Below are 23274 nucleotides of genomic sequence, written 5' to 3' on the forward strand. Positions count from 1 at the left end.
GTTTGTTATTTCTACTCTTCTTTTCTCTCCAAATTACCTTTTAACTGAGTGTAATTGAAGTCAGGATAATTCACATTTTGTGAGTTCTGCACTCCGGTCACCTCCCACATCTTTTCTGATCAACTAACTTGTGCCTCTTGAGTTTGGTGCCACAATATTACCCTGAAGCCAGTCGGCGTGGAAATGACGTTTCGGTTGTTGGCGAGCCCATAAAGGATAGACTGTCCTCTCCCTGTCACAGAGTGAGAGGGAGATAAAAGAGAGAGAGTGAGTGAAAGGAAGGTAGTCGAAGCGGACTGTGACTTGCAGCAGAAAATAAAACTAGGAAAACGCACAAGAAGACATTGAGTTTTAGCAAGTGGAGGAATAATAATAATAAAAAAAAACCTAGGGAAGCGCGCAAAGTGACAGAAGAGGTACAGTTTTTTGTTTTTTTCCACCCTTTTGGGACACCAAGACGACTGCATAGCGACGATACATTCAGGGCAGATACGAAGTGGAGAGTAAAGCGGACGAGCATCCCCTCGGAGCCACGCGGGGGACACTCAGGTGCAGGGAACTCAAACTGGCGGCGCTCTTAGAATGCAGAAGTCACCAGTAGAAGATGCGAACTTCTTCTCCAAATTTTTCTTCTGGTAAGAAATGTTTGGTGTACAGCCTTGGCTCCAGGTCCAGGGCCAGGTGCACACGCAGCGTGTCTGTTGTAAAGTGAAATTAAAGTTATACGGTGTAAAGTAAATAAAGAAATGTCAAAAGGCAATTACTGCAGGGTTCTATTCAGTTGGTAAGTGAGACGCGTTTTTCTTCACACATCTGCAGAAATCACGTGCGTAAAATACAGAGTTGTGCTCCGATGTAGTATGTTCTAGAAAGCGTTGGCAGTTGCACTTAAGCTACTGATGATTTAAAATTTGTGTAACGTGCTAGGAATTGTCATAATTCACTTTTTTGTATGGATTAAATGGTTCTTTCTTTGTTAATATTGTAGCCTAATAAAGTGGCGCCGACGCCCCACTTACTCCAATTAGAGATCCCAAACAGACAAATAATCCTAAAACCTACATGGTGTATCTGGACGAGACACCCTGTGATTCATTCACAGATACTAGCAAATATTTCTGTCAGTACTCTGTCATTAGTCTGACTATGAAACCAAAGGCTTATCATCTAGCCACGAAGAAACAATTATATTTCCATGTAATTTAAAAAGATTAATTACAAATGTGTGTGTGTGTGTGCAGGTGGGTAACACCACTGTTAAGGAAGGGCTTCAGAAAGAAGTTGGATCTGTCAGATGTGTACAAGGCTCCCTCCTTTGATCTGGCAGACAACCTCTCTGAGAGACTTGAAAGGTTTGTACATCCTGGCCGAGTAATTGTGCATTATTAGAACAATTGAACACTTTTTTTTTTTTTAGTCTTTCCTTACAAGATTAGTAATAACAAAATTAATAATGATCTCCCCTTTAAACTCACTGAGTTGAAGCCTGTTTTTGGGGAACTGGTTGTAAGGTATTCTCTGAAACTAATAAAATCATTAACTGAACTTCATCCAGACTTTATTAAAACATGTAGAGAAAATGTCTAGGTATGTGCTGATTGTAGCATGCACAGTAACGAAATCCAGGTAAGTGGAACTTGTAGACATTCTGAAACCTAGAAATATGCGGCTTTGATGTTTTTCACGCATGTTCTTTACTCATGTTTACAGTAGCAGGGTATGAGTCCTTTCTTTTTTCACAATAAGGGCTGGCATTTAAACAAGGCTTGACATAAAGCAAACCTGTGTGTGCCAACAAACAGCCAGACCAAAGATGATGGACAGACGTGACCCTCTTTTTTTGCATCTGTCTTGCACTCTCTCTGATTTATTTCTGTTTCTCTCTTTGTCTGTTTCTATCTTTGTCTTACATTTATTTTGTTCAATAAAAAGTTGGATAATGATTGCAATTTTTTATAATAAATTAATTTAAATGTATCCTGTTAAGCCCAATGCTAGCAGCACAAGGGCTTTCTGAATTTTTCGTTTTTGTTATTTTGTTACTTTCTTCCTTTGATCCCTTTTTAATCTTTTCCCGTTCTTGCAGATATAAGCTGGTGGCACATCTTTGACAAGTCATTTCCCAAAAGTTAAATCCCAAAAGTTAAATACTCTTATGTTTTTTAAACCTTGCCTAAAAACCACAGCAGTGTTCCACGTAGTCTTGCCTCTTTGTGGGGCTGTCGTCACGCTAAATGTGGCCAAAAGGCTGGTCAGTGTACACGGGTTTTATAAAGTCGACCTTTAGAAAGGGCCCAGTCCCACCAGGGTGATAAATGAGCAGTGGTGGGTGATTTTGCTTTCATTATTCTAATCAGGCAAACAGTGAGGACTTCTGGGAACGTGAACTTTACCTTCCATTAAAGCATGCTGTGTGCCGTCAGCCTCTTTTATCACCCCCAATTCAACTCAAGTCTTTGAGCTTTCTTGGCATGACAGTTATTATCTAGCAGGAGCTGGAATGAAGTCTGGTAAAGACAACACATACACGCACGCGAATCTGCGTTTTTAATTACATTTTAATCATTTTAAATGTTGATATCATAAACATAGTGATGTTTTTATTTTAGATATATCTATGTTGCAGTAAATAAATAACATACTAGGTAAGAAGATTGCTATCAAAGCAAATCTAGAAACCCGTAATCTATAATGATTTGGCCTCTGCAGACAACAGACAATATTTTGAAGCTTTTATTGAAACCATCTGAACCAAGACTTTCTGTTTGGTATATATGTATGCATTAGAAACAAGCTAGTAAAATTTTAGAGTTTAAGAATGCATTGTGGCAAATGAAGCTCTTCTTTTACACTCCATACGGAGCATGAAACCAAAGCCTGCAGAACCTTGATTATTCAGTGGTACTCAGACTGCAAGCAGACAGCAACCAGAAGCTAGGAAGCGTTCAGTTTCAAAATCTTGTCACGTCTATCTTATCCATATTACAGTACAGTGGTTAGCACTTTTGATTCACTACTGTATCTGCGGAGTTTGCACATGCTCCCTGTGCCTGCAGGAATATTATAGGTTAATCCTGTGATAGACTGGTGATCTGTACAGGGTGTACAGTGAATTTCACCTTATGACAGCTGGGATATCCCCATCCCTTCCACCCCCATCCCCACAGTTTTCCTGTTTGTGGCCCAGAGTTGTATATCTCTGCTTGGCAGTCAATAGGTAACACATGGCCACCTAGACATTTTGCATGACTCACTGAAATTGAAAATGCAAGGATCTCTCCCTGTACAAATTGAGACTAATTCAATATGAAAGGTAAATCTTCAATCCCCTTATGTTTTTTGTAATCACTTTCTTCCTCAATTGTCGTCCCCCCCCCCCCCACCCCCCCCACCCCCACCCCACATACACATACACACACACACATACACACATACACTTACTGCTGCTGGTTGGCCACATCACCGCAGCTATAAATTTCCCCTCACAGAACAATGCAGCTACTCTCTAAAGCTGTACTTGCCTGCCAGGCAGTTGTGGGAAATTAATAGAGTTATAACAAACTTACACTAAGTAATTCCTAACAATACTTGTAGAAGTTCCTAGAAAACTAGACTCAAATTCCCAACATCTAAAAGGTACAAAATTCATTCACAAAAATTATATTCCTAAATAAATGGCAACAGGTTTTTATTCTGTGAATTAATCACCAGCTGAAGTTGTGGAACAGACCATTAAACTCTGGCTGGTACACAGCCAAAGTAGTAGCAGACAGATAGAAGAGCCAGAGCCAAACCCTTCTGGTATTTGTCTGGTGTTGTGTGTTTCTCCCATTCTGCCTTCTTCACTGCATTTTAACTGTGTTACAATATAACTCTTTCCTCCCTGCAGAGAATGGGACAGGGAGGTGGTGTCAGCCACAGCCAAGAGAAAGCCAAAGCTGCTGAGAGCACTGGCCCGCTGCTTCTTTTGGCCTTTCGCCTGCTTTGGTGTCCTCCTCTACCTTGGGGTGAGTATTTCAGTCTGTCCTGCAGGAAGCACATCCAGCATCTCTAACTGGGAATTGTGATGCTCAGTCCCGCTTGCAGATTCAAACCCATCATTATTATAACTTGATCATGTTGGTTTTATCTTGTAGATAAAGCAGATTCAAATTTAGATTTTTTTTTTAAACACTTACTGCAGAAAGCAAATAAAGTCCTGGTCACATGATCTCTGGCTTCTGAAAGCACGGATTGGGAAGAGAGAGCTGAGCGTAAAAGCGAAGCTCTCAATTTACCAGTCGATCTACGTCCCTACCCTCACCTATGGCCACGAGCTGTGGGTAGTGACCGAAAGAACGAGATCGCGGATACAAGCGGCGGAAGTGAGCTTCCTCCGAAGGGTGGCTGGCCTCTCCCTTAGAGATAGGGTGAGAAGTTTGGCCATCTGGGAGGGGCTCAGAGTAGAGCTGCTGCTCCTCCATATCGAAAGGAGCCAGTCGAGGTGGTTTGGGCATCTGACAAGGATGCCTCCTGGGCGCCTCCTGAGTGAGGTGTTCCGGGCATGTCCCACTGGGAGGAGGCAGACCCAGGACATGCTGGAGAATTTATATCTCTCGGCTGGCCTGGGAACGCCTCGGTGTTCCCCCGGATAAGCTAGAGGAAGTGGCTGGGGAGAGGGAGGTTTGGGCTTCTCTGCTTAGGCTGCTGCCCCCGCGACCCCGGATAAAGCAGAAGAAGATGGATGAATGGATTGGGATGTAAAACCTTCACCTGTCTTTCTGAGTTTTTAAATATGATAAAGGCTGGAGATTAGAAGGTGTTATTAACCTGTCTTTTTAGCAAATGTACCCATTAACATAAACAAAATTAATTCTTTAAACTTTGACTTCAAAATTTCATGTTCAAATGCAAAAATAATTATTGTTACACTGTTCTACAGCTCAGTCGAACATCATTATGGTAGGACGAGGAGGGGGCAGCTACATTAGTTATGAAAGACATCAGATTATAATAAAGTAGATGGAAAAAGAGCCCCTAGTGCTCATTTGATTTTTGACTTCAGTTAATTCTTTTCTGATAATTTTGTGGTCTTAATCACTAGTTTCAAGTGCTATTGAGTACCATATGAAATTCAGTTATAGCTGCATGTAGAGTCACAAAGGACGATAAAGCAAGAACTGACATTGCCATATGAGCACACATTGCACATTGGTCACATCCACCCATTGATTGTGCTTTCAAAACACCAATATGGTGATGACTATAACGCTCAGGTAGAGTCTTTAAGTCAGGACATAAATAACCATTTCTCTATATGACCAAGTAGAGTTGTGTGTGAGAATGCAACCCAGTTAGACTGAACATTAAACAGTCTTTATCCATCCTGTTTAATTACACCCATGTTAAAATAGCAGGTAAATGTTCTTTAATGTAATTATTGTGTTACACCTACTGCATACTCGACCTGGCTCGACTGTATGCCTGGCTGTAATTATGTAGCAGTTCGTTAATGCTGTACCTGCATGTGTGTGTGGTACCTGTTAACTATGGTGTCCTGCTGGCACACCCCAATAAAGCTATTGTGCAATGACGCACAAACATCACAAGCATGTCACACCATGGTGTCACAAACCAGCTCACTGTCCCAGGCTTATGGGAAGCTCCAGACAGCAGCCATTGTGTAAGTTAGTGCAGTTGTTGCTGGTTGTCAAGATGGCAAGAATGCCTGGTGGATTTTGAGGAGACACTAGGTAAACAGAGAGGCTCCGAAAACACATTGAAGTGGAAGCCAGCATAGTTTTCTGGTCGTTTAAGGCTATTAGATTTTTGGCAGAAAAATGTTTATCTGGACATGCTTGGAATCTTGGCTAATGATCCTGGCTGATTCCAGATCCAGACGTGAATTTGCTATTATGTAACCGCATTTTCTTTTTTTTTTAAGGTGACATTTTCTTTTAGTTTTAGTGTTTGTTTGTTTGTTTTTACTTTATGTCATGTTCTCAACATTAAAAATTATTGGAATATGCACTTTCCTAAAATACCCATATTTGAAATGGCAGTTGATACTGAAACTGATCAATTTTTCTTTGTATTTGCATTTATTTATTCCCACATTCATACCAGAATAACAAAGAAGTCCTCATTATTAAAATGTACTTAGGAGTATATTGCTCATAAACTTACCATGCCTGTAACAGGGGTGATAAAATATACTTAACAATCTTCCAAGGGCACGAGGAAAGCTGATTCTCTAGTGATGAACTAACTACAACTACAAAACCATTGGTTATTCATTTTCATCATTTACTGTCCTCTCCAGCAGCTTTAGCAAGAATCATGATCTGAATGCACTATCGTGCCAAATACATTTGCTTTGCCACGAGGAGGTGTTATTGTTTTCTCTTTATTGTCCCATGGTTTTTGTGCAGGAGGCTTCCAAGACAGTGCAACCTCAGATTTCAGGTCGCATCATTGCTTCCTTTGACCCGTTCCATGCTCCAGAGAGAAGTCAGGGACTCTACCTGTCCCTGGGCCTTTGCCTCCTCTTCACTGCCCGCTTCCTTCTGTTGCAGCCTGCCATCTTTGGCCTGCATCACCTTGGCATGCAGATCCGCATCGCACTTTTTAGCCTTATTTACAAGAAGGTAAGTGAAGAACATTATCTATGATTAGAAACTATTTTCCAACCTTTATAAACTTTTTAACTATTTCTAAACTGTATTTTTAACCTTGAACAATGATATTAAGATTTCAAAGATTTCAATGCATTTTTCATTTGCAACAAAACTAGAGTAAAACGTATAGCGTTTGTTCCTGAAGTGTTGTGTAGTGCAAGTGTAAATCCTTGCAGCCAGTAGCACTGAGCTGCTGATAACACCTGAATTGAATACTTGTTACTTTTAGTCACTGCTGTAACAATCTGCTATCAGAACAAAGCAACCCATCCGATAAGGCCTTTGCATTTCTTAGATTTTATGTTTTCCTAGTAATATTTTGAAGACCAGCTTCCACCTTGTTTGTCATGTATGACTGAGCTTTCCCAGAGAGGCACTTCCTTGACTGTCCACAGGTTGCTGTGAGGGGCATGTCAGCCAGGTGTCAAAGCATAGCCGTGTGTCACAGACTTCCACTTTTTACTCACTTTCTCTTTTTGTGTTCCAGCTGACCTCTGACCTTTGACATTTTCAGACCCTGAAGCTGTCCAGCAGAGTCTTGGATAAGATCAGCACTGGTCAGCTTGTTAGTTTGATGTCTGCAAATCTCAACAAGCTGGATGAGGTGAGAAACCTTGGACCTTTTTTTCAAGGGCAAAAGCTGATTGTTTGTCAGAATCAGCCAGAAGTTGTACTTTGTTTCGAAATTCTATTATTATCATTATTATTGACTTTCTTATGAAATAATACACAGGGCTTTAGCTTGGAAAACAACAATATAAAAAACCCCACACATTTCAGAAAAATTTCAGATTCCCATACCAGATCAGCTGGGTCACGGGTTTACAACAACTGCCTCCAATGCTGATAGCAAATAGGTTGCTAGTGGAAACTGTGCTACTATTGGCTGAAGACAAAGGAGGAGGAATTAATGAAGCTGTGTTAGGAGACAGCGAAAGAGAAAGAAAGGTAGAAGTGTGGAGGTGAGAGTAGGGACTCTAAACATGCACTGTAACTGGAAGGTATGCAGGAGACCAGGTGGAAGGGAAGCAAAGGCAGGAGGAATGGAGGTGGATTCAAAATGTTCTGCTATGGTGTAGACAAGATGTGAAATGGATCTTGAAGGAAGAACTCCTGCGAAGATTGTGCCGCAGTGGTTAGCATTGTTGCCTCACAGCAAGAAGGTCCTGAGGGAACAAGTGAACATGTACTTCAAGGACGAGGGTAGGGTAACAAATAGGTGGACTATATTCGATATAGAAGGTGTAATCCAAAAAAGAAAGCGGACTGAAAGGTGATGGTAGTCTATAGAACAGGGGTGTCCAACTCCAGTCCTCGAGAGCTACTGTCCTGCAGCTTTTACATGCAACCCTACTCCAACACAGCTGAATCAAATGATTGGATTACCTGATAACAAGCCATCCATGTGATTCAGGTGTGTCGGAACAAGGATGCATCTAAAAGCTGCAGGACAGTAGCTATTGAGGACTGGAGTTGGACACCCCTGCTGTACAATGACTTTGGAAATTAAAAAGAGAGAGGATTACATGGTGAAATGAAGAAAGAAGAAAGTGAAGAAGTGAAATGTAGAAAGAAGTGTACAGCTGTAGTGCTGGGAGAAACTGCCAAAAGGCTGTTTGGTGTCTAGAATAAGAAAGTGCAGGAAATTATTCAAAGGAAGATACTAGCAAAGAAAAACGTGGGATAGTTAGGGAGATGAAGAAAGTAGTCAGGAGTACTGGGGGGCTTGGCAAACAGCAAAAAGTGAAAGATGGGAGTGATCGACAGTGATTGAGCTGGAAAGGATGTGCAGCAGGATAGAATGATTAAGAATAGAAATATAAATGTACTAACAAGTGAAGAGAGTGTGCTGAGTAGATGGAAGGAGCACTGTGAGACGCTGATGAATAAAGAAAATGAGAGAGAAAGACAGATGGAGGACAGTTAGTGATTCAGGAAGTGCAGATGATTAGTGAGGGTGAAATGTAAAACTGTAAAGACATGAGTGAAAAGGTTCAGATGACATAACTGTGGAGGTGGTCTCCATTAGAGAGGGCATTGGACTGTTTAACACAAACTTGGAATGAGAGGATGCCTAAGGAATGGGGTGTACTGGTACTGAAGAACAAGGGTTATGTGTTGAGCTGTAACAACTATAGAGAGATAAGGCTGATAAGACATATTATGAAGATAAGAGAAAGAGTTGTTAAAGATAGATTACAGGGATGTTTGCTTTGAGAGTCTTGATGATTGGAGAAAGCGTTGCACTGTGTCTTTGTAGATTTAGAGAAAGCATATGGTAGGGTGCTAAAAAAGGAGGGGCTGTGGTCCTGCATGAGGAAGACCAGAGAGGCAGAAAGGTTTGTGAAGTTGGTGCTAAAATTGTGATAGTGATGAGATGTGCGGTAGGAGTTATAGATAGGTTCAAAGTGGACGTAGGATTATATTTGTAACCATGCCGGATCCCTTTCTTGCTTCAGAGGTGATGACGAGATGACAGATGAAGTCACAACTGAGTGTCTATAGATTATGATGTTTGCAGTTGACATTGTTATCTGTAGTGAGAGTAGGGAACAGGTGGAAAAGAGCCTGGAGAGGTGGAGGTATGCTCTAGAGAGAAGAGGAATGGAATTCAGTTGAAGCAAGACAGAATACATGTGTGTGAATGACAAGAAGACAGGTGAAACTGTGAAGCTGTAAGGAGAAGAGGTAGCAAAGGTATATGAGTTTAAATACCTGGAGTCAGCCATCTAAAACAGTGAACATTGCACAAGAGAGATGAAGAAGAGGGTGCAGGGAGGGTGGAGTAGATGGAGATGAGTGTCAAGGGTGATGTGTGATACCAGTATAGCAGCAAGAGTGAAAGGTAAGGTTTACAAGATGGTAGTGAGACCTGCTATGATGTATGGTTTGGAGAGGATAGCACTAACAAAACGAAACAAAATAACAGGAGGCAGAACTGGATTATCACTGGGAGAGACCAGGATGACCAGGTAACAGGTAAGTGATTATATCAGAGGGACAGCTCAGGTTAAGCATGTTGGAGACAAAGTTAGTGTTAGGCAGGATTGAGATTTTTGGACATGTGCAGATGAGGGATGGTGGATATATTGGACAAAGAATGCTCATAATGGAGCAGCCCGGCTGGTGAAAAGGAGGAATACCTTAGAGAAGATTCATGGATGTAGTGAAGGAGAACATGCAGAGGGTTGGTGTGACAGAAGAGCGATAGGGTGAGATGGAGGCAGGAGGCAGATGATCTGCTGTGGTGTTCTCTGAAGGGAGGACCTGAAAGAAGAAGAAGATAGTGTTTTAATTAGAACATCCTCACACAAATAAAAAAAAAATGTGCTAGAAACCAGTGGGGCATGAAAATTTTAAGTTAATACAACTCTGTTGAAAAGTGAATGAAATGTGAGATTATTCATAGAAATAATACAGTAGTTTTCCATTCAGAAGAAGATGGGAGGAGTTGTCTCTGCCAGGATAAGGGGAACAAGAATTCACATCGTCACTGACTTCAGTGAATGTGTTTTATTAGGCAACACTAACTGTGTTATCCATACAGAGGACAAAAGAACAGTGCATTACTATATACAGTGTAGTGTTAGTACATAAGCAAGTATTACCTGCGCATCAGTGTTGGAAACTCATGATTATGTATGCATGTTTGTCTTGGCTCTCACTGAGGTGTTGAATGTGGAAACACTATGCAACCTGCGTTGGAACAATTATCACCTGGCTCGAATGTGGCTTGTGTAAAGGTGGTACAGTGGTACCTTGTGTAGTAGTTCTTACATGAGTGTGGAATAACAAGATGAAAGTTGCAGCTGAGTGGATGAAAGGACCCAAGTAAAGTGAGAGCTGAGATTAATAGATTAGATGGATTCAATGTTTTTAGGACTTGCCTTACATGTGAGAATCCGGTCCCATCAGAATGATTGGACATCATGTGGTCTTGAACCTACCAGTTCCCTGTGTGATTTTGGATTGCACTGATGCGTGAATTACACCGCCAGTATTCCAGTGCCTTCATTTGTGTTGCCTCCTGCACACAGTATCTAGGAAGCTCCTTCACCAAAACCACTCTGAGTATTTCCAATATGAAAGTGTCTGAAATTGGCAAAGTCACTTATGAAAATTGACTAGTTATTCCATATCCGCAGTGTTTATTGAGAACTGTGTATTCACTCCTTCAGTCAGCTTGGATTCAATTCAGTCATAAATTATTAACATTTTAATAATGCGCAATAAAGTCTTTCCAGGGAACCATCTAAAAGACTATATATCACAATGTAATATTGATTGTGCATGTGTACTGATTGAACCTTTATTTATGTAATTTTCAGTGGACCTCTTTCTCAAATACTATTTCATAACATTAAGCGATATGCTTTATTGTCCCGTAGTGTGGTCAACTTTCCTCTTTGTACAAAAACACTGTTTCTGTTTTTGCTAGCTTTCTGTTATTATGTTGATCCTAGTTATAGCCCTCAGTTAACCTGTCAGATACCATTTTTTTAAAGCAATGATTGTTTGGTAAACACACACACACGCGCGCGCGCACTGATCAATTGTAAAATAGCCCTTTTGTATCGTCACATTGTCATCTTACATGTACACTAATTTAATTTCTGTGTACTTTGTGTGTACAGAGTTTGGGTCTGGCACATTTTATATGGATCACCCCTCTGCAGTGTATATTGTGTGTGGGTCTGGTCTGGGAGCTGATTGAGGTGAACGGCTTCTGTGGCCTTGCAGCACTGACTCTGATGGGCATCGTCCAGGCCTGGCTCTCCACCAAGATGGCACCTCATCGGTAGTAAAGCACAACCAGACACACTTTTAGTATTGGACATCTACCCTATTACATATCAATATACACTTGTATTTGTGTCTTCTGTCTTGCAATGTGTGTTTTTCTCTCCAAATATTAAAAATATTAGTTTCACTTTGTAGCAGTAGAGCTGTGTGCCACAAAAGCAGGCATGCTAGCGTTCTTGAACAAGTCACAGTTCAATTTATGGTAAATGGACTGGTTCTTATACAGTGCTTTTCTACTCTGAGTACTCAAAGTACTTTACATAACTTGCCTCATTCACATTAGCATTTGTTCTACCTAAGTGCTATCTGTCTAACATTAGCACACATGTATATTCTGATGGATGCATCAGAGAGCAGCGTGGGGTTGGTATCTTGCCCAAGCCGAGGATCAGACTAGCATCCCTTAGATTAATAGATGACCTGTTCTACCTCCTGAACTACAGCCACTCTACTCTCCAGATATTTTATCTCTGGTAGTTTGTAACAAGTACTGCAGTAATATTAATCAGTGGGCAACACATTGGTGCTGTGGGTAGCATTGTTGCCTGACAGCTTAAGGTAAGAAGGTCCTGGAGTAAAATCTGGCATTTCCGCCCCACGTCTGTGTGGGTTCTCTCCCATGTAGTGGGGCTTCCTCCTACAGTCCAAGTTATACCCCGCCTCTCACTCCAGCCACCCTGAATTTAGTAAGTGGAACAAATTGGATAGATGGAATCTTAATCACCTCCCACTATAAAGAGTCTCATCCTACAAATGAACTTCAACTCCATCAACTTGGACAGTAGCTGGTAACTGTAGTCTGTGTTATGTTCCACAGACTTGGTAAGCTCAAAATAGCAATGCATGAATTAGTTCTTCACTTGCTGAATGTTCTGGTTTGAGTGGCTCTCCAGTTCGCTTTGGTTCTCAGAACAAGAACTACCCTCACTAGTTGTGGTCCAAGACAGTGGAGTTGGATATTCTCTTAAAGCCATAACGTAGCCTGCCTAGGGAGACTGCCAGTAGGGAAAATGAGGGAAATGAGAATTGAGTAGCTGTTTATAGCTGGTTAGCAGTGAATAAAACTTTTATACTCTCAGTAGTTTTCCAAATGTGAACACTAACACTGTCCAGAAACAACAAAAATGGCACAGGTCCATATATAAACAGAAACTTGAGAATGTTCATGCATGCATAGGTGGATCCTCTGATGCTCCTTGCTATAAAATTGTGTTGGTGTTCTGGTAAAACTTTCTCCTTTGAACAGGGCGAACAGAGCGCCTATGACTAGCCGCCGCCTAGCTCTCACCACAGAGATTATAGAGAACATTCACTCTGTGAAGGCGTACGGCTGGGAGGAAGTGATGGAAAATATCATCAAGAACATCAGGCAGTAAGACACCACCACATATAAAACACATCCTGCCACACACAGAGAATAACTCTCACAACAGCTTTTTTATTATTGAGAAAACAAGGTTAAATTGTGCCATTTGAAGCTAACTGTAACACTTTGTCAGGTTTTTTTTTTTTACCATAATGAAATTTGCTAAAGTAATTCGAGCATCCTACTGTTAGTAATCTAATGTGTTAGTTAGGTTAGAACATATATTTTTGTGTATAGTTCCCTTTTTTGATGAAAACCCTTTGTTCTTTCTTCCATTTTCACTTTCCTCCGCAGGGATGAGATGACACTGACGAGAAAGATTGGATCTCTCCGTTACTTCCACAGCGCGTCATACTTCTTCTCTGCCATCTTTGTTATCCTCTCAGCGATTATACCATATGCACTCAGTAAAGGCATCATCCTGCGTCGAATTTTCACCACAGCCTCCTACTTCATGGTGTTAAGAATGACACTGACCCGCCAGTTTCCAGGTTCCCTCCAGATGTGGTACGACACAATGACACTACTCCACAAGATTGAGGTAGGTTGAGAGATGTGGTGAGATAGATGCTTGTCATCCAAATGCTTTTAATGATCCTACACATGTTATAACTGTCACGGTCTGCGGCGGGTGGACCGTGTGTGGGAGTGTGAGGTTCCAGGTGCAGACATAGACGAGGAGACAGTACTGAACTTGAAACGAAAAGCGAGCCTTTATTTGGGCTGATTAACGTGGCAAACAACAGAAAGCACAGAGGCAAAACTAAACTAGAAGCTGAACTGGGAAAACTAAGAACTGACACTTAACTCAGACAGCAGGGAAAGCGAAGACAGGGTGACAACGATGCATATGACGGAGATTACTATGAACAGGACTCTGTGCTGGAACAACAAAGAACTATGAAATGCATACACGTAAGCAACATGGACATGACCAGGACAGAGTCCTGAAACCTGGCGTAACATGGGGGAAGTTGAACAGACGACGCGGCGACGAACAAAGGAAGACTGAGGACTTAAATACACACATGAGGTGTGTGGAGACACACGAGAACACAGCTGACTAGAGTGAAACATAATGGCAATACAGGGGAGAGTAACACTAACTACAATGAGCAAAGAACACCATACTCTTTCAAAATAAAACAGGAAACACAGAGACATAGACATGGAGATAGAACATGAACTTAACCTAACCAGAGACATGAAACATGACAGCTAGACACACGGACCAGGGAGAGATGACAAAAGGGACTAAGAAACCAAGGACTAAACTGTAAACTAGAAAACAACTAGATGCGTTAAACTACACATGTGGATACAAAAATATGCATTAGAAGTTAAACCCTGGGCCTCATGGCCCAGTACCGTGACAATAACTTTGCTAACAATCATCAGCATAATGAATCCAGAATTTTTCAGTCTTTATACGCCTATAACAGAAAAACTCTGTATAAGTTAAATGCATTTTATAATTTAAATGTATTTTTTTCTCTTCAGGATTTCCTGATGAAGGAAGAATACAGTGGACTGGAGTATAACCTCACCACCTCAGAACTGGAGTTGGTCAATGTGTCCGCATCCTGGGATGAGGTCTGTTTACGTCCATTTGTTGAGCCTAAAAGAAAGTGAATGCTTCTGCTACTTACTGCAAAGGCAGAATCAACACACTTGTCTGATGTGAGACATTTAACCGTAACATAATACACACAATCAGGAGTATCTGGATTATGGCATCATTGTCATCATGTTATATAAATAAATTGTATATTATGACATGCGCTCACCTGCCATTTCACCATTACTGGTTGCACATCCATGATTTGATCACAGCTCTGTTGCACTGAGGTTTGGTGACTGTGGAGGGAATTTGAGTTGAGTGAAGCCATGTTAAACTTCTGTTCAACAAACCAGTTATTCTTTACCCTTGAAAAGAAGGTGGAATAAAAGAAGATCAAAAACAAAATGGGCAAAAACCAGTTTGCTGTTTGCCAAATTGTCCTGTTAACGACAATAGCTCCAAGTACTAAAATATATGTCTATATAGGTTTGTCAGTTTATATCATTCTGGGGAAATTTTGGCCTACCCTCTTTTACAATATTGCCACAGTTCATTGAGATTTTGGACTCAGAGCTTTACCTGGACTGATCTACTGTTCTGACATTTGACTCTGCAACACTTCGGTATACAGAAGAGTTCACAGTCAACTCAATGACTGCAAGGGGCTCCGGTCTCATGGCTGCAAACTAAACCCAAATCAACCCCTTTCCCCTGTGCTAACACTTTCTGTGAATGTTTGTGCTGATATACTATTTTTGGTTTTCTCCACGCATTGCGCAAAACATTATGGCCAAATATCTCTACTTTGGTCCTGTATGTTCTAAGGACTTTGTTCCAATCTCATGGTTTGTTCAACACAACTTTGCAAACTGAAGCAGTGCTGTCGTGTTCTTCTCAGACATAAAAGGCTTTCTCCTTGAACCATCCCACAAAAGCAATATACAGTCATTTTCTAATTGCAAGGGTAATGCATTGAGTTTAATTAGGGAGCAAAGCAGCTGGTTACAGTAAAGAAGAAGAATTCCTTTTTAACAGAGATCTTTGGCAGAAACTGGCTCTGGAAGGCTGGTTGAGCTGAATGTATAAGTAATCAGAATCAGAATCAGAATACTTTATTGATCCCTGGGGGAAATTATTTTTTGTTACAGTGCTCCATTTTAAACCAACATTAAGACAAGACAGACAATACGCTAACTAAGAATAGTACAATATATACATATATATACATACATACATACATAGTCACTTATAAATAAATATTTGGAAAAGAAACATGTGTAGTTGTAGTAGCAAACAGTGTGTTAAGTGGATGCATTGTACAGGGAGATGGCCACAGGCAGGAATGATTTCCTGTGTCGTTCAGTGGTGATGATAAGATGATAAGTATAAAGAAGTTTTGGACAGAAACATCAAAGATCTGTTTTTTAGTTGGCTTAGAAATAAAATGTAATTGATATGTTGGTACAGGTGTCCAGTATTCTGCTTTTTGTGATGTACTGCTCTGTGTGTGTGTGTGTGTGTGTGTGTGTGTGTGTGTGTGTGTGTGTGTGTGTGTGTGTGTGTTTAGAAGGAGGTGGGTAAATCCAAATATATCATTATCTGAGTCAGATGTCAACAGTCACTACTAGTCCCAAACATCATCAGTCAAGCTGTAATACATTGACTCTTATCTGTGTGTTAATACAAGATTGGGACAATCGCATGTTTGAAGAAGTCAAATTTTGACAGCCCCTACAGTAATTCCAGGTGTAATAGTTAATTCCTCACCATTGCTGGGAGACAGCAGTATAATCTTATCTATAAGCTCAGACAGTAAACTTAATCTAACAGGTGTGATTCATTGACCATGCAATACCGTGAGAAAAAGAACATCGAGCTGGGGTTTTTTCCCATGTCACTTTGCCTAATTAATTATCCAGGTGTTGTCACTATACTGGAAACTTTGCTGGAAACACAACTCTGAACTCTTGATGAGATCAAATCAGATTCTCCCCCGGCTTTCACCTCTTCCTGGAATGTGCCATTCGCAGTTGAATGGAATGGGTGTTGCCTTTCTTTACTGCTGGCAGGGTGCACATCACCTCATTAGAATGAGAATCACACAGACAAACCTATATAAGCAGAGCGCAAACTGGCATTAGAGGTACGGTGACCCATAAAATGTCACAGAGGTCAATGATTAAGCCAGGCAGTCGAGCAGAGTTCCCCTCTTCTAGCAGTGAGAGGCGTCGCCCATTAATCTTTACAGACGTAAAGACCGATGAGGTGATATAAGGCCATTGTGAGACCCTGGGAGTCTTCTTCTGTCCTTGGACAATCAAATTCCTCACAGTAATTCAATTCAATGTTATTTATAAAGCGCCAAATCAAAACAACAGTCTCCTCAAGGTGGTTTATATTGTAAGGCAGACCCTACAATAATACCTACAGAGAAAAACCCAACAATCATATGACCCCCTATGAGCAAGAACTTTGGCGACAGTGGGAAGGAAAAACTCCCTTTTAACAGGAAGAAACCTCCGGCAGAACCAGGCTGAGGGAGGGGCGGAGCCATCTGCTCCGACCAGTTGGGGTGAGAGAAGGAAAACAGGATAGAAGACATGCTGTGGAAGAGACAGAGATTAATAACAAGTGCGATTCAATGCAGAGAGGTCTATTAACACATAGTGAGTGAAAAAGGTGACTGAAAAGGAAAAACTCAATGCATCATGGGAATCCCCCAGCAGCCTATGCCTACTGCAGCATAACTAAGGGAGGATTCAGGGTCACCTGATCCAGCCTAACTGTATGCTTTAGCAAAAAGGAAAGTTTTAACCCTAATCTTAAAAGCAGTAGTTTATTCTAGTGTCACTGCCTGAGAGCACAGCATGATGGACACAGTCACTCAGCCTTGAAGCAAGCAGTTTTATCAACAAAATGAAAAACAGAAACATGCATGCCGTGTGCAGGTACACAGAGTCTTGTAAATGAAAGTGTCACATGATTCACTATAATACATTAAAAGGAGATGTTTGATTATGAAAGTCACCTTAAAGTGTAGAAAATGAACTCTTTTGTATTAAATTGTTTAAGAAATCTTAATATGCAGAAAGTAAATGATAAACAATCTTTTGCCACATACCGATATCATGTTTAGTAACTGCCTATGAACTCCTTTACAGCGTATCGGTGAGTTGTTTGAGAAGATCCAGCAGGAGAGCAAAGCAAATGGACACCTGAACGGTGACCCCGGGCTATTCTTCACCAATCTCTATGTCACCCCTGTGCTCAGAAACATCAGCCTGCACCTCGACAAAGGCCAGATGCTCGCTGTGGCTGGATCCACTGGCTCAGGAAAGGTAGGATTTCAGTCAAATTAAATTCTGGTTAGGGAGTCACTGGAGTCTGACCGATATGTCTTTCTGCTTTTTGTCAATATATTGATGTTGGTAAATAATTTTAATTTAATGGACAATAAATGCAAATTAAAGAAGAGATGGAAGAAACACCCCTCAGCCGTATTAGATGTGTTCTTGTGCATAATCTATCTGTCCTTAAGAAGCTACTGTGCAACTTGGCAACACACGTTTGAAACAATAGTAAATGAATAATGTAACAATAATGCAACAAATTGAATAAGGCAAGTTTATTTGCAACCTTCACTGTCATAATAGCTTAATATTGGCTCATAAATAATTACATGCAATAAATGCCAGTTTCCCTTGAGCAATGAAAGAAACATGATGACTCACTCCATATTCCTTGAGTTGAGAACACAGTTAGATGAAGAAGAATAAAGTGTGACCATGCTCTCCTGTTTCCTTCAGAGTTCCCTGCTCATGATGATTCTGGGAGAACTGGTGCCAACAGAGGGTAAAATTAGACACAGTGGTCGCATTTCCTTCTCACCCCAGACTTCTTGGATTATGCCAGGGACGATTCGTGACAACATCCTGTTTGGCCTGACCTATGATGAATACCGCTACAATTCTGTTATTCAGGCCTGCCAGCTGGAAGAGGTACCTTTATTCCTTTCATTCCTTTCATTCTCTTTCGCTGCTTTTTCTTTGTGTCTTTTGTTTTGCAAACATGGAATTGTATTTGTCTTGTTCAGTCATGGTGGCTGTAGCTGTTCATGCAGAATACAGATAACCTGGTACTTGTTGCAAAAAACCACAAAGTAACATGTGCAGTTCATGCATTACTAGCAGTGCACCCAAGTGCCGGGTTTTCAGTTTTGTTGTGTTTTTTTAAAGCAGCAAGTTCATGGGTACAGCCTGGCCAGTGCTCTGCTAATGGCTTATTTAGTTAGTTACAAATGCACAGCTGTGGCAGTACAAATTACCAATGCTACGTGTGCTACTGCTATCTTGGATAATTATATAATTAAATCAGAGTTGGTGGGGCTACTCTGGCTTTCCACCTTTAGAGGCCATTCCAGTAAAAAATTCCAACTGGGATTTAAAAAAATTCTGACTGGAGAGATCAAATGGAATGCCCACATGTTTATGGTAATTTGGTAAACGTAGCTTTTTCCTCTGTGTTTTGACACGTGAAATATGTTTGTAGCCACTGAAAAGAAAAAAAAAATCTCCATTCTGGAAAACAAAGGTTTTGTCTTGGAGCACCTTTATCTCCTCTCTTAATGTCAGGCTGCGCATTGTGTTGTGGTTCTTTGTGTTCTGATTGGTTGGGATTTTTTGTAGTTAGGGTTATTTTGCCACCTGTTGCTTTGGCTCCTTTTTTCTTTTTTTGCAGTGTTTTTGTGTGCTTGTTTTCATGTGGGTGAAGATATTTTCAAAAACCTGCTCAAATGAATGTGTATTTTTTTTCTTTTTTTAAATTACAGCAGAAAATTTCTGTTTTAAAAATATTTCTTTGTTTGGAATTAGCATAAGGGAGAGTTTCATTGTTTAGGCCACTGCCCAGAGGTCATGGCCATGGCTGAGTGGAAATGTAGATGGACTGAGAAGTCAGCAGTTTCACTTTTACATTCAGTTGTCTCTTTGGCATAACACAAGCACGGGTCTGTCTGTGGATCAAGTGACAAACGTTTGCAAAGTGAGGATATTGTCATGATAGTCCTGTCGTGACTACACCTTCAGGCTTGAAAACTTTGGACTCTTGCACTAAAACCTCAGCGTCAAGCTGCAGATCCAGCTATTGCCACATGTTTGAAGTTCATAGTGAAATTACAAGCAAACAAGTGGCCATAATGGGACTTCCTAAAAATGGCAGCCACACTGGAAGCTGACCAGAGGTGCATACTATTCAGAGCTTTCTCAGAATATGGATGATAATAGTTGTTGGCATGTAGCAACAATTTGACAGTGTCTTGATATTTTGATACTTTTTAACCACTAAGATAGCTTCTTACTGGTAAATAAGAAGAACTGACCAGACTGCTGTTCTCAGAGGAGAAGAAGTAAACTGTCAATGAACTCAGGTGACAAGATATCCCTCTTTATGTGGGACTGCACAGCATTTTTATTACTTGTCCCCCTTTTCCAAATCTTGAGACAATGTCCCTAATTTTTGGCTGATTCTGCTGAACATGCACATTTCTAAACTCTGGTTTTTACACAATGTATATCAAGTGAAGGCTTTTTAACCATAGTCAGGAGAAGATTATCTTGTCTAATGCCAAACCCATCAGGGAAAGTTACAAATTCCCAGAAATCACAAGCTTGTTTTGTCAAATGTGAAGGAGAGTACCATAAACACAAGTATAAAGAAAATAAGGCACTATAAAAGTAAAACTGAACTGAAAATGGCAGTATATTCTGAGAAAATGGTTTGCTTGAGTAATTTGTCAGCTTCGCACAGGGAGGGAAGTGTGTGGTGTGAGGTGACATGTGTGTCGTCATTGGATTAAAATTTTTAGATATGGTGCCAATCTGCGCATACAGCCAAGCTAAACCCCCAAAACTCTTAATAGGAAGGAGATAAGCTAAGAAAAATACAAAAAGAGAATATGGGAGTATAAACAAACAATTGCACGAGACCAAGAACAAATTTCAGACAACTTTTTTCCTTATTGTATTGAATCACCAATATATAAAAATAAGCTTTCACCTGTACATGCTACATGACACTCTGATAACAGTTTATTTTTAAATTAAAATTAAAATGATGTGTTTGTCCATATTTAGTATGCTGAGATCTGTTCACCCTACTGTAAACATATCACAAGCTGAGTCACTGAAAGTATGGCAGCATTACTGGATTGAAAATGTGACTACATACTAAAAAAATCTGTTTTCAGCAGAGTGAAATCTTTGCCAGCTTTTTTTTTTTTTTAAGTCTTTTCTTAGTCAGTGATCTGATTCTCTCTGCTAAGCTGCCTGTGTGGAGCCACTGCAGGGCATCGCGATGGCTCAGGTTTCACCAGTCCACATTTACACCAATTATGTGTCCCACAAACACAAATACTTGCATACTTGCAAACTCTATGCTTGTCTCTAACTCTGACACATGTACTCTCTCATAAAGCCTCAGTGTTGAGTGACGGACCTCCAGCAGAATAATGTCTCCTCTGTTACTGTGGAAATCTCACATTATGTCACTGGGATGCAATACAAGCCTTTCAGCTCACAACAAGCTGGATGGACGAGCATTGGATCTGAGGCAGTGAGATTTAAAAAAAACAAACAAAAAAACCCCACACAAACACAACTTAGAAGTGTCAGTTTTTGAACATACATTACTCAAAGGTTTGGTGTGATTTTGCTTTCTGATTTGTTGAATATATCCATGGCATCAGCTGGAAGGAACACCAGGTAGTAGAACACACAAAAATAACTTCCATCAAATTTCATTTTTCTGAAAGTTGTCTCAATGCAATGCCAGAAGTTAATAAAATAAGACCCTGATATGCTACTATACTATACTATACCTATACTACTCCATATGGAAACATTAACTGTCTTGGACCAGTGCAGAAGCAGCAGGACAGATCTGACCCTGAACAATAATTAAATGCACAAAGGCTGATGCTCCAGACACTGAAAACTGATTCCTTCTTTCACTGAAAAAGTCATTTCAAGCTGTGCTAAACTGATCAGTTAGACTTTTAGCGTGACACATTAGCCTTGGCTAAAGCAATGTGCAAAATATAAACTACATAAAATAAAAAAACTACAACTTTTACTGAAATCAGTCGAGAAGCTCATGCCGTGTGTGGGACCATCATATTTATTGACTGCGGAGTCACATCTCGTGGCTGATACACAATAGAAAAACTCTGCCTTTATTTTGTATTTGAGGAGATGTGTCAAATGTTTGATTTCTTCCCACTGTAAAGCCATTTTGTTTCAGGAAAACAAAAATAATATTAAGGGCATTTGGAATATTTTTAAAGAGGTATTGGGTAATAAGAACACACCCATAGTTCGGCCTAATTATTTTATTAATAATAATCAAGTTGTTAAAGATAAGACCGAAGTAGCAAACGAATTCAATTCTTTTTTTGTAAATGTTGGACCTACTTTAGCAAATCTAATCAGGAAAAATGATGATCCAGGAGATGAGGAAGCCTGGATAGGTGATAATAGAATGGTTAATTCCATATTCTTAGCCGATACTACCATAAAAGAAATAGTAGCAATCGTAAAAAATTGTAAAAATAAAAAATCTACTGATTGTGATGGTATAGACATGGTCATAATTAAAAAGACAATAGATTGTATAAGTACTCCTCTTTGTTATATTTTTAATCTTTCGCTACAGTCAGGAGTATTCCCTGACAGAATGAAAGTGGCAAAAGTAATACCATTATATAAATCAGGAGATAAGCATAGTTTTAACAATTATAGGCCAGTGTCTCTTTTATCACAGTTTTCAAAATTGATAGAAAAACTCTTTGCACAAAGACTTGATAGTTTTATTGAAAAATATCAACTAATACATGAAAACCAATTTGGATTTCGTAAAAATAGGTCAACGGCATTAGCGTTGTTGACTTTTATTGAAGATATTTCATCTGCAACACATAATAATAAATACACAGTGGGAGTATTTGTTGATTTAAAAAAAGCTTTTGATACGATACAACATTCTATTTTGATTTCTAAATTGTATAACTATGGAGTGAGAGGAGTAGCATTGAATTGGTTAATGAGTTATTTAGAGAATAGGTTGCAATATGTTTATTATTTTGGCAATACTTCTGAAAGACTGAAGATTGTATGTGGTGTTCCTCAAGGTTCTATTTTGGGACCTAAACTCTTTAATTTATATATTAATGATATTTGTGACGTATCTAAAAGGTTAAATTCGATTTTATTTGCAGATGACACAAATTTTTATTGCTCTGGAGAGAATTTGAAAGACTTGGTTGAAATTATGACTTCTGAGATGTTAAGAATAAAAAAATGGTTTGATGTAAATAAATTATCTTTGAATCTGACAAAAACGAAATATATGATATTTGGCAATCGTGTAAAGGAGGATAAAGTCATTATGTTTATAGAGGAAGAATTGATTGAAAGAGTTACTGAATTTCGTTTTTTGGGTGTAATAGTGGATGAGAATTTGACATGGAAATCTCATATTGAACATATTAGAAAGAAAATGGTCAAAAGTATTTATATTTTGGGTAGTATAAGAGATTTATTAAATTATAAAACAATGCGTATTTTATATTTTTCTTTGTTTTTTTCATATATCAACTATTGTGTTGAAGTTTGGGGGAATACATATGAGAATACCATAAAACCTTTAAACCTATTACAGAAGAAAGTTATACGAATAATTCATAATGTTAAATATAGAGAACATACAAACAAATTATTTATAGAATCAAAATTATTAAAATTAGGAGATTTAGTGAAATTACGGACATTATTAATTATGTTTAAGGCTAAAAATAATATTTTGCCTTTTAAGTTACAAAGAGTATTTTTGATGTG

The 23274-nt window shown here is 39.6% G+C and overlaps 1 protein-coding gene across 1 annotated transcript in view; it reads left to right on the forward strand.

Annotated features, from left to right (window-relative positions):
• The first annotated feature begins 254 nt into the window (after positions 1 to 254).
• The window catches only part of cftr (CF transmembrane conductance regulator), a 42286-nt gene continuing 19266 nt past the window's right edge, over positions 255 to 23274 (forward strand). Inside the window, exons 1-11 of the mRNA XM_085462674.1 lie at positions 255 to 635; positions 1242 to 1352; positions 3890 to 4007; positions 6411 to 6626; positions 7171 to 7260; positions 11291 to 11454; positions 12706 to 12831; positions 13120 to 13366; positions 14326 to 14418; positions 17548 to 17724; positions 18193 to 18384. Of these exons, the coding sequence (XP_085318800.1) occupies positions 583 to 635; positions 1242 to 1352; positions 3890 to 4007; positions 6411 to 6626; positions 7171 to 7260; positions 11291 to 11454; positions 12706 to 12831; positions 13120 to 13366; positions 14326 to 14418; positions 17548 to 17724; positions 18193 to 18384 (1587 nt within the window). The 5' untranslated portion in view covers positions 255 to 582. The remainder of the gene's footprint in view (positions 636 to 1241; positions 1353 to 3889; positions 4008 to 6410; positions 6627 to 7170; positions 7261 to 11290; positions 11455 to 12705; positions 12832 to 13119; positions 13367 to 14325; positions 14419 to 17547; positions 17725 to 18192; positions 18385 to 23274) is intronic.

Source organism: Copadichromis virginalis, linkage group LG7, assembly GCF_057382275.1.
Source record: "Copadichromis virginalis isolate Kocher_CV1m ecotype Utaka linkage group LG7, C_Virginalis_male_GT1.1, whole genome shotgun sequence".
NCBI classification, from domain to species: Eukaryota; Metazoa; Chordata; class Actinopteri; order Cichliformes; family Cichlidae; genus Copadichromis; species Copadichromis virginalis.